General features: G+C 40.4%; 1 protein-coding gene across 5 annotated transcripts in view; it reads right to left on the bottom strand.

The window, feature by feature from the left end:
- Positions 1 to 15,284, bottom strand: part of RBKS (ribokinase) — an 88,515-nt gene that overhangs the window by 30,097 nt on the left and 43,134 nt on the right. For 4 of the 5 annotated variants that reach the window (XM_089528358.1, XM_089528359.1, XM_089528360.1 and 1 more), the window contains one exon: positions 5,619 to 5,807. The exons of the other annotated variant lie outside the window; for it this stretch is intronic. In XM_089528358.1, coding sequence (XP_089384484.1) covers positions 5,619 to 5,807 — 189 coding nt within the window. The remainder of the gene's footprint in view (positions 1 to 5,618; positions 5,808 to 15,284) is intronic. 5 annotated transcript variants of the gene reach the window in all.

The raw sequence follows: 15,284 nt of genomic DNA, 5'->3' as shown, positions 1-15,284 counted from the left end.
AATAAGATAAATACATATTAAAATGATCAATCCATATTTAAAATTTCTAATTTAAAAATCACAATTTAAAAAACACCTGGATAGGCCTTGCTGGAAGATACTGGTCCTTAATGCTGTTTTAAATTCGGACAGCATATTCAACTAATAATAATGATGATGTTTGTTGATAACACCCTTTTCACCAAAGGGTGGAACATCAGATGTATATAATCCAAAAGGAATGATAAAAGCTGTTGAGTCTCTTCCACTAGGATTTTCCACAGTCTAGAGGGAACTGAAGAAAAACTCCTCTGGGTGACAATTGCTAACTTGGTCCTGGCTGACCGGAATATACTGTATTTTCCAGTGTATAAGACAACTTTTTAACCCTTTTAAATCTTGTCAAAAGTTGGGGGTCATCTTATACACTGGGTTAAGCCCTGCTTGCTCAGGCTGCAAGAGAGCCCCGCAACCCTGTGCGTACACCTGGCCTGTTCCACGGCCTAGCGTATTCACCACCGGCCTCCTCCCACCTTCCAGGCCTCCCAAGACCCTCTGAAGCTAGTGCGTGCCCGGCCTGCTGTTGCCTTCCCAGGACTCCAAGGAGGCTGCAAGGGAGCCCTGCGGCCCAGTGCGCGCACCCAGCCTGCTATGCGGCCCGGCATGTTCGTCGCCAGCTTCCTCCTGCCTTCCAGGCCTTCACAGAGGCCCACTGAAGCCAGGTAGTCTTATACGGTGAGTATATCCCAAACTCTATATTTTAAATGGAAAAGTTGGTGGTCGTCTTATACGTCCAGTTGTCTTATACGCCAAAAAATACGGTATGTCCCTCAGAGGATCTGGGAGTACAGGGTAGAGGTTATCCTGTAGGTAACCTGGACCCAAACCATGTAGGGCTTTAAAGATAATAATCAAACTTTGTATCTTGCTCAGAAACTAAGTGGCATCCAGTCAAGTGATTTTAATATTGGTGTGATATGATAACTCCTGGACGTACCAATAACTAATCTGGCCGCCTTATTTTCAACTAACTGAAGTTTCCAAATTTACTATAGAGGTAATCTTTCAAGAGGAATGCACAGAGCATTGCAAAAATCCAGCCTTGCGGTTACTAGCATATGCACTACCATCTTTAGGTCTTCCAGCTCTGGGAAGGGGTGCAGCTGGCATAACCACTGAAACTGATAGTAAGCACTCCTGGTTGTTGCACCTATCTGAGCTGACATTAGGAGTGGCTGATCCAGAAGCACTCCCAGCTGCAAATGCAGTCTTTTAGAGAAAATGTAACCCCATTCAGGGTTTGACACACCTCCAAACCCAAGTTAAATAGCCTTGTAAATAATCTCAACAAAGCTCATAGACTGCCTTTTTTAGAAACTACTCTGCTGAGGACTTCTCCAGGCTGGCCAAAATCCCTGGGATTTGGTGTGAACTATAGGCATAGTTGCGGACAGCAAAAGAATGGAGAATCTGGCCATCCTCTGCCAGCCCACTTACTTGCCTGCATAGAATTCTTCACTAGCTATGGCTACTAGGTGAGGTGTTAAAGAAAAGGCTGTGATAAGGGTTCTCAGTGGCTCATGCATACTGTGAAAAGACTAGAGTCATTTCCACAACAGGAACAAAGAACCATTAGTTGTAGATGAATAGACACATTGTAGGCAATGTGTTTTCCACACACACAGAGTAGGAGTGAACTGCAGGGATGAGATAGCCATGTTGCAGTAGAGGTGAATAGGGATGTGTGAGAAGGCAAAGTTGGAATCTTTATTAATGCAACTCTTCTCTAAGATCCCTGCAACCAGCCTGAAACCCTGATAATGTTTCAAAAATATTTTTAACGTTCAATCAACCTTCCAAATATGTTAAACTACAGCTCCCAGCCAGCACAGCTAATGCCCATGGAATGATGAGGGTTGCAGCCCAAGGCATCTGGAAGGGACCAGGCAGGGGAAAGTTGTAACTTATCCCTTGACTAAGCACTGGAGTATGCACCCACTCTGTTTAATTTCATGAAATAGCTGGATTGGATTATAGATACTGAGATCGAAGAATAGGTCATTCTTCATCAGTTTCATCATTAGCATTGGTCAGTATGGCCTGATCATACTTAGATGCAATACAAGTAGTATTCTCAAGTGGAGTGTAAGGAACTGTTACATTTGAAAACAAGTCAGTTTTCTCAGGAAAATATCATTGAGGTGTATTGATAGAAAAATTTGTAAGGATATCTGCTCAAATTTTGGGGAATATTAATTAGCTCAACACACCAATATCGGGCTCCTTACAAATACCCTTTTTGGTACAAGATCCCAGCCTGTATAGCAATGGACCAGAGCTTCCAGGAACTGAAGCAAAGGCAAAGTCTTTGAATTTTAAGCTAGTTTATTGATGCACAGGGGGACACACACTCACACACATACATTCACTCATGCAATCACTCAAGGCTAATAGAAGAAAGGGAGGAAAAGTGGAGAGAGAACACAAGGCCGTCTAATGGTAATACTTGCCTGAGATGGTTTCCCTCAGAATCAAGGTAGATGCAGCAACATGATGAAGGGAAATGGGGAAAGGGGTGCATGGACCCACGCCAGGAGAAGCAGACTGACAGAGTGCCTGCCTGCCACCAACATGGAACAGCGAACAAAGGAAAAACTGAACCTTAAATAGGTTCCTAGTCACGTACTCAGCAGAGGTTGTTGTCCTACATCAAAGCAAAAGCAAATTTACACATCACTTGATCCATAGGCATCCTCTGCCATGGGAAAGCTATTGATACCAGAATGGCTTGTATCTGTGAAACATCTCCCAGTCATAAATCGGTCTCATAGGTGTGAAGGAATCTTCCTGTTTGCAACTCCTAGCTAAGGCTTGCTGCCTACCTGGTCTCTCCGCTTTCAGATCATGGCAGCCAAGGGGCAGCTCCCATAATGCCTTTCCATTAGGGTCATAAGGAGACATACCTTCACTCTATAGATGCAGGACTTGCTTAGAGGCCTCTATGATCAAGCGATGCCAGGGAAGAAGGACCACCTGATTACCTCCGCAGATGCATTTTGGGATAGGAATTTGTGGGGGTCTTTTTATAAAATTCCAGACTAGGCCTCATTCCCACTACCTTTTAAACTGGATTACAAATCGTTTTGAATGGGTTTAAATGAACATTGTTCACACTTGAAACGAATTGCTGAAATAATTCAGAGAGGGGCCCACGTGCTAGACCTATTTAACCCACATCTTTTTGATGCTGATTTTTTGGATTTTTCCCCACATCTTTTTGGATAAATCAATTCAGCGCAAGTGTGAACCAAATGTGGATTGGAATCGATTTAAATTTGCTTTTTGAATGGCTAGAGCAGGTCCATTTTGAATCGATTCATTCGTCAATGTGAACCACAAGTGGGTTATTTTATTTTATAGCAAGAAAATGTGATTGGGGCAAATGTATTGTGACTGAACCAATCCATTGATTTGGATTGCAAAGCAATTTATTTGTAAGTGGGAATGCGGCCTCTGTTTTCCTACTTGTTTGGTATCTACTGCAGGCTCCTGTATCTGTGTTGGGACCACACATTTATTGCACAATGAAGTGAGAGAAAGACATTCCAACATAGATGTCAGACATGAAATTTCATTCCAAAAACTCAGCAGGTGAATCTGTAAGAATCACTTAAATTCTAGCCTGATGCCCAAGCCAGAAGTATATATAGCAAATGCATAAATCCAGTTTGCATATGGTTTTAAGAGTTTAGGTAGAACTGGGATGAAAAATATGCACACACAGTAATTTTTGAAAATTGATTGATTCTCCACTTGATCATTGAAATCCGCTGGGGGGCTTGGGCAGGACACACACACTCAGTCCCAGAAAACCCTGTGGTAGTGTTGCCTTAGGGTTGCTGTAAGTTAGATATGACTTGAAGGCACAGAACAACAACAACATAAAAATTTTAAATACATTTTAATATTTTAAATGTCTAATGATATTAACTTTATAAATTGTTTTTTAAATGTTATACTTTTTAACATTTTTATTGTTTTTTATTTGTATTGTTTTAACATTTGTTATTAGCTGCTTGGCATCACTATAGTGGGAGAAAAGTGGGATATAAATAAATAAATAACCCCCTACTTTTCCTCCAAGGAATTCAAGGCAGTATAACAAGCATGTTACAAAAAAACAACAGCAGCTGTCTTGAGAAGGGGAAAAAACAACAACTAAGGTGCATGGACTGTTTTAAAAAGGGAAAAAAAAAACTGGGAAAATAGCCTTTGGGATCCTAGTCTAAGCTTGGAAAAGTTGCTTTTTGAGCCACAAACCCCAGCATTCTCCAGCCAGCATGGCCTCTGCTATTGTTTGCTCTTTCAGGCTTGAAAAGACAGCTAGCTCTCCAGATATTTTCAAGTGCTGTGCAGAACAGTTGTACATGTTTCACATATCCTGGCCTATGTATGTCAATATTCAAGATCTGAGATGGGGACAGCTTTTGAGAGAAAAACTTTCAGAAACGTTGAGTATTCTTGCTTGCTCATTTGCATCTCAGTTACTCCTACCCAGATTCACAACTTGTTGTTTTTGGAGGTTGCAAAAGATTTCAAGCCAGTCACAACAGCACAGACAACCAGCATGAACACTAATTTTGTTTTCTTCTGGAGGACTTTGCTTTCTCCTGCACTAAACCAGATATTCTGGTTTAGGCACATAATAGTACTATGTTTTACTTTTAACGAAAGGGGAGAAATGTCACAATTGCTTCAGAATAACACATGTTACATTTCATGACATCAGGCAGTTAAAATGTATAGTTAGTACATACAGTGCTCTCAGCAACATCCCCAGAACTACTCTGAATTTACATCACACTGAAGGCAGAGTACAAAATGTACCAGCTCTTGTAAATGTGGGTGAGATAAAATTGCTATCGGTACCTTAACTGTTGCCTTCCTTGATGGTTGGAGTAGCTGCTGAGCTAATAATCCTCACATTCCATCAAAGGAGTGTTCAGTCAGCACTTGATTATAAACAGGAAAAGAATTGGTGGTGCGTATGGAAGAGAACCCCAACCCTGCATTTTATGAAAAATGCAGGTCAATGACCTTACAAATCGGGACAAAATTAATTTGGCATGGCATGCCACACTTCTGCCTTTTAACTATGCCCTGTGGAATTTGAGCGCCTGATACCACTTAAGCTCTACAAAGCAAAAGCATTTGCCAGCACAAACAGTTCAGGCATGTGTGGGCAGAACCCATCCTTCAATTTTGGGGAGTATGAGGAGGGAATGATTGGGCGTCTCCTTTCCTCCACTGCAGAACATAACAGGGGTGTTTGAGGTGATGGTGGTAAGGGATTATGTCGCCATCTTGCGCAAAGAACAACAGAATTACTATCCACTGCAATGTAAAAAGGGAAAGGGGAAGGAGGACTACAATGATATCATCGGTACATACTGCTCTAGTCTGTCTGCAGAACGCCAGCCTATAAACTTTGGATGAACTGACATGTACTGCACAAGATGGAAAATAACAGCATGCTGGCATGCAATAAGTACTGCCCAAAGATTTGGCTGATTGCTTTGCTTTTTTTGTGCTCAAATAATCTTCCTGCAAAGGAAGATTCTTAAATCACAAGCACATACCGTGGTGTCCACAGCGATGACCTTCTGAACAGGAACCTGTTTTGGAATGGGTGCCTTTGTGGAGACCATGACACAACCCTCTGGGCCCAAGGTTACAATGGCGATCTTGCAGCCTTTCTCTAACAAGATAAGTCCCACACGTCCAGCATCTTCAGTATTGCCAACTGCAATGCCCGTTAGAATTTCTGCCTTGGAGAAAACATTAAAGCCATTTCAAAATAAGAAAGCAAGCAAACAGAAACCTAGTCTGACAGCATCTATTTAAACTGTTTAAAAAAAGACTAATTTTTTTCATGAATGTTAGTGCAACAAAGCTTTAACACAGCTGTAAGTATTAGTCACTTCTGTCAATTGTAAAAAGAGATGGCATGTAGTTATCACAGGGAATATAGTGAAATGTAGAACAATCACTTCCGGTACAAATCAGCTCACTCACTTTTCATTTTGTCATTATTTTCATAACTAACATACAGTCCTAACCAGTCTCAAAGCACAAGATTGAAAAGAAATATTGTTAGCCATTCTTAAGATCTATACAAAAATGAGTGTAGGATGGATCAAACACTGAATAGGAACAAATCCACATTTGCCACTAAGGACTTTACCACACAAGGCTAAAGTGTGGAATTTTAACAGGAAGTGTCTTTAGTTGGTACTTATCACACAATATCGTATCCTTCTTTCTGCTGCCCTGCATTCCATTTCTTACTGTAGTACACCTTTTCATTGATAGGCAAACTCCATCAGTAGTTCTGAATTTTGCTATTATAGCACAGTTGTATGGGTGCGAAAAGTCTCTTCACTTCAGTTCTGGAATTACAGCTATCATGTGGCAGGACGGGGCTGATTCTCCTCCTCTCTTCCTCTCCCATTCATTATTTCAAAGCAGGCAAACTCTATATCTCTTATTTAACTTTTAAAAAAAATATTTGCAGTGTTTGCATACTTAGAGTGAAATGATAAAATAAAAATAATTTTAAATCATTTTTGACATAATTACTCAAACACAGCAAAATTAAAAATAAATAAACCAACTGGCACGGAGTTAGACTGCTTTGGAATAGTGAGTGGGAGGAGGAGAATCAAGCCTCCTCATGGCACTGACTGCTGTAATGACAGAATTGTAAGAGACTTATTAAACCTGGGGTGGAGGGTGTTTCAAAGCAGTGCAGCTATGTGAAAGAAGAATGGTGTGACAAACATTTTTAAAGTGGTATGTTCTTATTTCTTTTCATATTGCCTTTGCTGCAAGACATGAGCCTGAAGTGATCATATCCTAAATTTATACTTGTCACAGAGCTTCAGCCAATCCCAGTTTCCTGATTAGTGTATGAAATCATGTTTTATTAGCATGCTACATTTGAAAGTGCAAATGAAGCATGGAATCTGTAGAGCTGCAAAGGCCATCTGTACAGTCCCCCAATCTTAGATCTCCCAGAGAATCAGGCCTCAAGAAGAACCAAGGGGCACTATTTTCGGCAGGGAGTTTCCTTTTTGTTCCAAAGGAAAGGTGGAGCTCAGGGGGGTCTGGAAATGGGTGGATAACATGGTAGGTGATGCTCCCAGGCCCTCTACAGTTGACTACCTTTGGTTAACAGTAGAAAAACCCAACAACCCCAATGTTATATGTGAAGTAGCCAAAAGTGTATTCTACCTTCAGTGGGGATTGCTAAATAGCTGAGCCTGGGAGCTAAGCATTTCTTTGTTATTTTGTAGAAGCCTGGAGGGTCCTGGAGCCACAGGAATGGCCCTAGGGGGTCACACACAGCCTTTAGGCTGTACTTTCACCACCCCTGGACTAAGGTGTCTCCTTGAAGAGATGCCTCTGGGAAACCTGCTATAAGGACTCCCCCTTGCATTACAAGTTTTCTTCAAACTCTTCAATATGCAAAACAGCAGAAAAGGGTCTTGTTTGCTTTGTGTATGGGAGTGCTTTGAAGAACTATCCTCAGATAAACTTAATGAATATGGATTAATATGGAAACTAACCAAACTATTTCCCAGGGTTTTTGGGAGGGAGGGAAGAGAATAGGGACTGACCTTTGAACCAATACAACATTACTGGCTGGAACAGAGAGGCTAGTTCATAAATGTAAATGTATATGATATGCATATGTGTACATGTATGTATTAGCGTTCATGGCCAGATTAAGACATGATGAGGACTTGACCTATGTCAAGTTTAAGATGATCTTACATCATTATGTAAAACTCAAATTTAATGCTTTATTGTTGTTTGTTCTATTTAGTCCTTCAAAATCCAAGACCCTAGGCTGTGGCCTACTTACCTTGGGTGTAAATCTGCCACTGTGTGTCTTTTGACCAGAGCTTTGAAAAGTGAAATTTTAAAGCTACAGCTTCTGGAACCTGCTCTTTCCCAGCCAGAATAAATGAGGGATTCTACAAGTAGTAGCTCAAAAAAAAAAAGTTACTTCTCCAGGCTTTAGGAAAGATGGTAGTTTTTCAAGAGACACAGAGAAAGGCAGCAAGACATAGAAACTCCCCATCTTGAGTTAGAGGGGAACAGGGGTGCTCTCTTAAGAAGTGCCTAAATAGCTTTTGCTAGTCAGCCTTTTAGGTCTGCTTACTGTATCCTTGCATAACTGTTAATAAACCAATTATTACAAAGCAATACTTGTATGCTCAACCGAAGGAACTGAAACCTATAGCACAGGCCCTGACGCTTCTCACTACTTACAAAAGGATGAATGCAGCAACACCACAACAAGTTCCTCAGTCAAAAGGACAGTTTCAAAATACAACCAAGCACATCTATAGTATTCCCTATTGATTTTACAATAAGGATGACACCTCAGAACACTGAGTATTTCTTTAAGCACAGGGAGTACCCAGAGTCCTTGACGTTACTTGTCTGGCCCTCCTTCCGTGCTGTACATAGTGGTGCCAGTTGTGGATTTATCAAAACACAGATTCCTTTAGGAGCTTCTGCTGCATCTGCAAAGAGTTGCCTCCAGCTGTATTCAACAATTAAGGAAAAGAGGGGAAATCAGGACACCATGGAACAGTCTGGGAGCCACTTCCCCACAAAGGTAGCAACAAACACCAGACAGAGCTTACGTGCGAAAGTTAAAATGTATCATGAAGTGTCAATTGTGAAATTAAATATAAAACTGCTGGGTTGTGTTGGAAAGTTCCTCCCTCCAATAAACCTTAAAAAAACAACCCTATTACAATTGGAGGAAACAACTAATGACTGCTTTTAACAAGCAAAATAAAACACAATAGCAGAAGGCCAAGAAGCATATTTTTATAAGTTTTCTACAAGGGACCAAACCAGAGTGCTCACAGGAAGATAAAGAAATATTTGTAATAAAATGTATGAAAATTGTTGATGTTATTAACATATAGACACTTCCAAGCAGCATCAGGAATAATTCAATACAATGGCTGCAAAGCCAAGGACTTAAAACAGAATGTGCATTTAATCCAATAGTTAAGAAGTTTCATGCCTGGTATCAGCCAATCTTGAAAAAAAGTTTTTTTGTTGGATTGTACTGTAACCCAAGAAATATGGGGGATGGGGGGGGGTCCCCCCATTATGTAATTGTTGGAGAAATTAGCTTTTGCAAGGGACTGGATAACCTTTAGGACCATTTGCACATGCGTATACCAATAACAACTGAGGAAAACTCCAGGTTTGGATGAATTAAGAGAATTTTTATTCAGAAAAATGCAGAGTGCAATCACACACACAATAGCAATCTACACAGACACAGGATTCCAAGCAAATTGGAACAGAAATATGGAAACTGGATGGTGGACTTTGAGGGATTTGCAGGGGGTAATAAATTACTTATTCGCTGAGTAGACCACGGAAAAATTGAGTGGTTTAGATTGGAAGATCTGAGGGCAACACAGAACATACACAGAGCACAGAGGTGTATCCTGGCTGTGTGCACAAAGGCTATGTTTCTGAGACCTGTGTGCCTTAGGAACTCTAGCACTGTAACAAAGACATGATGGCATTCTCAGGAATCGACAGTGGGATTCAGGGCTGGCTAATGGCTTTAATTTTAGTGTAACAAAAACAGTGATTGGATCAGGATAACCTTGGGAAGGATGGACAGGGAAGTTTGGCTGGGAACACAAAAGGGGGTAGGCAGAGAGGTTAGCTTACTGCTTTGGAGTCAAGGAGATCCTTTCACGTTGCAACTAGAAATGCTGATGACTTGGGGGAAGGAAGGAGCACCTAGTAAACCCATTTAGATTTGACTGTCTTAATACCTGGATGTGCACATGCCTCAAGTCACGCTCTATTTCTCCTGGGAACCTGACCTAGTGCTCCTGAAAGGTCATCAATCTCTCAAGAACATGCTGTCTCCAGATATGATATATAGGGAACCCAAAATACTGTACAAGGTATGCAGGTTATGCTAACACTACCTACTCTTTTGTGTAAGTATCTGAAATCACAAACCTTTAGAAATAGAATTGGTATCTCTACTATTTCCGAGGAAAAGCTGATAGACAGATGAGAGGGAAGCAGATAGGTAGTAGTTCCACAGATCCACTCTAGTCTGTTTAGTTGTCAGTTTCCCACACTTTAGGGAAGTCGTTCACTTGCCTATCTGACCTAGTTTAGATGTCACCTAAAACTGAGTGGTTGGTACTTACATTTGATAACTACATATGGTAGTTGAGTGGTTACATACCAAACTGGTGACACCGCAGAGGTATCCATCAGTTCATCTCCCTCATCTCAATGAGTGAAAGATCTAGGCATCACCTACAAGAATGCCCATGCAACTCTATATAGTGTGTAGGTATCCCTTCATTTCAGCACACTAGCTTGAGAAATATCACTCACAAGTATCTCAAATAATGTTATTCTCTACTCCAGGTGGGAATATTCAGAACTGGTTCAAATATAATTTCACTCCAATAAACCATAATTTCAGTCTAATAAACCATGGTTTATTGGATAAAAAATGACCCCTTTGCCCATGTGTTCCTACCTCCTTTCTCTTCCAAAACAGAATTAAACACCTCCGAGAACTATTAAACCACACTTTGGCCCGGTACACATGGGCGGCGAAACACCACACCTTTTTGTTGCACAGATGTGCAGCAGCATCCACATGTGCACTCAAAAAGGAGCCACTCTAGGTGGCTCCTTTTTTGCGCTATCATAAGGGTTGCAATCCAGCCCTATGATGCCACTTCTCCTCACAGGTGTTTGTATGCAGTGCCACAGCTGCACAGCTGTGGCGCCTGCTGTGTGGACAGGCATGCACACCTGTGATATCACTAGGGTTGGGCACGTCTGGACGCCCAGCCCTATCGAGCCCTAATATCACTGCAATGTGCCCATCTGCACCAGGCCTATGCCTCAATTCATAAACCAGGAAACTCTTGGCTGAGCCTGGACTGATATCGATTAAAACCAGACTGCTCACAGGATAGAGTGAGCCTGCAGGCCAGAGCTTCTCCTCCATTACTTAAATCCACAGAGTATAGTGAGGGAAAATCTAAGGGGTTTCTCCATTTTGTATAGGCTCCCTCTGCTTTATATGGAGCTTTAGCATACATTCCATTGTCCTACTCATCTTGTTTGGCTGTGAACATTTATGCTCCCTGAAAGCAAGGCCCTCTTGCATTTTACCCTTGAAACTTTGCAAAATGCCATGGGCATTTGTGATATAACAACACTGGTTTTCCTTTGAGGTTGAAATCTTTTAGCAACACACAATCTTAGATCTAGCTTCCACCGGACTTAAACATGATATACTTATTCTGCATTTCTTTCATTAGAAGTATTAGGAAGAATAGAGAACCAGCACATTCCTGGGCAAACCTCAGGGATTAGGCTATGCTACATCTGGTGCACAGTGAATTAACAAGCCAGTTTCAACAGGCTTGATATTTCTGGGAAAAGACAGGGGGGGAAAGCCCTAAACTGCAAGCTAAGCAAAAATCCAGGAACTGATAACCTTGCAAGATGCTTTCTCAGTATTTTGCACAAGAACCACATACAAAGAATGAAGAGCTGCCCAAATACAATTTATTATTGAAGTAGTATTTTTTTTTAAATAAAAAAACCTAAAACACACAGTTTGTGAAATGTCCTTTGTGGTAGATGGTCCATTGATATTAAATGCCTGCTTTTGCTTCACTCTAGCACAAAAATTCATGAGGAACAAAATGTTTTAGAATACCAAGTATTTGTGGTTGCCTAAGCATACACAGTGTTCAGTGGGCAAGCACGTGCTTCAGACCAATAAATATTCAAGAAGTACAGCTCACACGGCAGAACACACAGACATTTGATACTTTTTAAGGTTCTGAAATGCTACAAAATGGTTTTATGGTTCTGTTGGGAGGACAAATAGCAGAAACTTTCGGTTTGGTCTTGTGATTGTTATCAGAATATCATAAACTACTGATAACAGGTCAGGTCTACTACAAGAATTATTAAGGTACCTGGCAAAAACTTCATAGCTTATGCTGACAATGGGCCATCCCCTTCCACTTGCTTTCAAAATAGGTTGCTAGTCAGTGCAAGGGTCTGTGGGCTGTACCAGGTGACACCTTAAGACTGGGGCGGGTGACACCACTGCTCCCCAAATATCAGCCTTCTGGCAGAAACAGGCTGTAGCATTCGCCTGTATCCCTTTAAAACGATGGAGCTCAGTGGAAAAGATAATAATAATAATATAATTTATTTATATTCCGCTTAATCTCAAGGAATCCAAGTGGATTACAACAGTAAAAATAGGAAAATACAGTTAAAAGAAAGATGCTTAAAAATGCAAAACCCCATTCCTCATCCCAATCTTAAAAGCAGTTAACACTAAAAAGAAATTAAACCTAGAAAGAGTATAAAACCATTAATATAGTATTAGTGGGTGAGGCTTAGTGGGAAGGGAAAGGAGAGACCCCAGGGTGTTTTTTAATATATATATATATATTTTAAATTAAATTAAATTCTCTTTAAAAATTTCACTTCTTACCAAGTTTTCACTTTAACCACATGAAACTGAGGTTATGTAAAACATTTAGGTTATATGTTTGATACTGTAATTTAAAGGTATAATTTTAATTTTGCTAGTTGTTTATGCTACAATGATTGTCATTACATTCAGTGATATGTGGGAATTACGTTTTATGAGTAACATTAGTATACAAAACACTATTAAGGATTCTGTGTATGGGAGGGGGGTGACACCATGAGTTACCACACCAAGTGATGCCAAACCTAGTGACACCACTGTGTCAGTGCAAAAACTCAAAGACAGATGTTAATTTTGACACACTATGAATTGCCTTTTCCTTTATAAATATTTTAAGTGTGAGATGATTGGTACCTCATTCTTTTCCCTTTTGTATCATTACAATAAATAAACAGATGCTCCAGCTTTGTCCACAGGCTACTTTAATTCTCAAGCAAGCACTCAACCATATTAAAAAACTGTGTCTGCTTTGTTATGCCTTCAATTCAAATGAAATGGAAGTGTGATCAACATACAACATCTTCTCTTCAAACAAGAGCAACATTGCAATGGAGGGCTTTGTGGCAAACTGCGACCTTCTGCCAGTGTGTAGCTTATTACACAGCAGCACATTTTATAAATAAATGATCCCCCCAAACCCCCTTCTGATTTGGCACAGTGGCATCACTAAAGTTGGAATCACCTGGTGAGGTAACTCATGGTGTCACTCCTAAATTGACCACCTCTCACACCACACTATATGGAATCCTTAATAATATTTTTTGTACTAATGTCACTTGTAAATCATAATTCCCATATAACACTGAATGTAGTGGCATGAGTTGTAACATAAACAACTAATTAACAACTAAAATTAAAATATCATATCCACAGACCAAATATAATTTATATGTACATAGTTTCATGTGTTTAAAGTGAAAATTTGTAAGATGTGATGTTTTAAAGAAAATTTTAAAAATTTAATTTTTTAATTTAAAAAAAATACTTTATTTATTTATTTTTTTAAAAAACTGAGGCCGCTCCTTTCTCCTTCTGCTGAACTTCACTCCACTCACCCCATCTCTTCAGTGTTTTAAAGGGATGCAGATGAACACTACAGTTCGTTTCTGCCCAAAGGTAGATGATTGGGGAGCAGTGGTGCCAGTCCCCTTAGAATATCCCCTGGTGGAGCCTAAACCCTCGTAATGACATCCCTGATTTGGCAAAGAAGGTTCACAGACTATAATTTTATTGGGTTGTGATGGTGACATAGCTAGATATTTTCTGCCCCTTTTCATTTATGGCAAAGAAAAACACTGTGGCCCTCCATATTTTGTTGAACCGCAACTCCCAGCATCCTGTACCATTGGTTTGGTTGCTAAGTCTAGATCTTGAAGATCAGAGTTATCCACCACTGATTTTTGAGTACATTCTTTTGCACAGCCAGTTGTAACATATTCTTCCCATATCATCCTGTCGAGGCATCAAGATCATTAGAGGAGGCCCTCTTTGGAGTACCATAAATGTGAGAATACACATTTCATTTACAAATGAAAGATACATCTCTCTATGGTGTTACCCCAGCTTTGGAATGTGATTGCCAACCTCGCTTTCTTTTTGGCACCAAATTTGAACATTCCTTTTCGTCTAGATATTTATTTCAAAATTTGTAATCTTAAGTCTGAAATGTAAGTACAGTACACCTGCGTCATACACGGGCGCGCTGTACGCAGCTTCCAGCATACTCTGGGAGCTGCGCCGGAAAGACTTCTCTCACGCCCTGGAAGAAACAATGGAGCTCATGCCACGTGAGTGCCGCGGGAATGAGCCCCATTGTTTCGAATGAGGCTTGACCTTACGCGGAATTTCCCTTATGCGGCAGGGTCCGGAACGGATCCCCTGTGTAAGGGAAGGGCCAACTGTAATGTGCTCTTACACTGATTGCTGTAGTTGTTTGCTTGCTGGTTGAAGAGTTTTGATGCTTCTGTAGTATAAAATAGTTTTCATGCTACACTGCTTTTTAAAAAAACTTGTTGAAGTTCACCCAGTGGATTTCCATGGCTGAGTAATCTCCAGAGCCATACTCCAACACTCAAAGTACTACATCAACACCCTTGTTGTTGTGTGCCTTCAAGCTGTTTCCAACTTATTCCAATGTATGGCAAACTTATCATGGGGTTTTCTTGGCAAGTTTCTTCAGAGGGGGTTTGCCATTGCCATCCTCTGAGGCTGAGAGAGTGTGACTTGCCCAAGGTCACCATATGCTAGAGACATAAACCAGGAAGTAAAAAAACCACCCCACAAGCAAATGGAAATATAATAAGCTAAAGGGCATCAGTCACCATTTAGTTTATGGTTCTAATCTTAGGTTATAAAGACCTAAACAACCTCAGACATGTGTACTTGAGATATTGCCTTTGCACTTATAAATCTGTAGTATAAGGCTAATTTTTATGTTCTTATATTGGCATACCTCAATTAAACAAACCCTCTGAAAGTGAGGCTCCTTTTTACAGTATTTTTACATCTGTCAAATTCCCCCTTTTCCTTTTCATCTCTGTTTAACTGGACACTTTTTAACAGCATTGGCATTGGGAAGATGGTGGAAGAAGTCTGGAGAAACAGACTTTTGGTGTTGGGTTGCTACAATGTGTGCAGTAAATAAAGCTTGAATTGGAAAAAAAGTGTGATGCTGCTCTAGTTAATCCTACTGTAG

The sequence above is a fragment of the Sceloporus occidentalis genome, unplaced genomic scaffold (genome assembly GCF_023333645.1).
Source record: "Sceloporus occidentalis isolate IW3139 unplaced genomic scaffold, rSceOcc1.0.p SCAF_6, whole genome shotgun sequence".
Classification (NCBI taxonomy): Eukaryota; Metazoa; Chordata; class Lepidosauria; order Squamata; family Phrynosomatidae; genus Sceloporus; species Sceloporus occidentalis.
The sequence above is the reverse complement of the archived record's forward strand: the minus strand, read 5'-3'. Positions and strand labels throughout refer to the sequence as shown.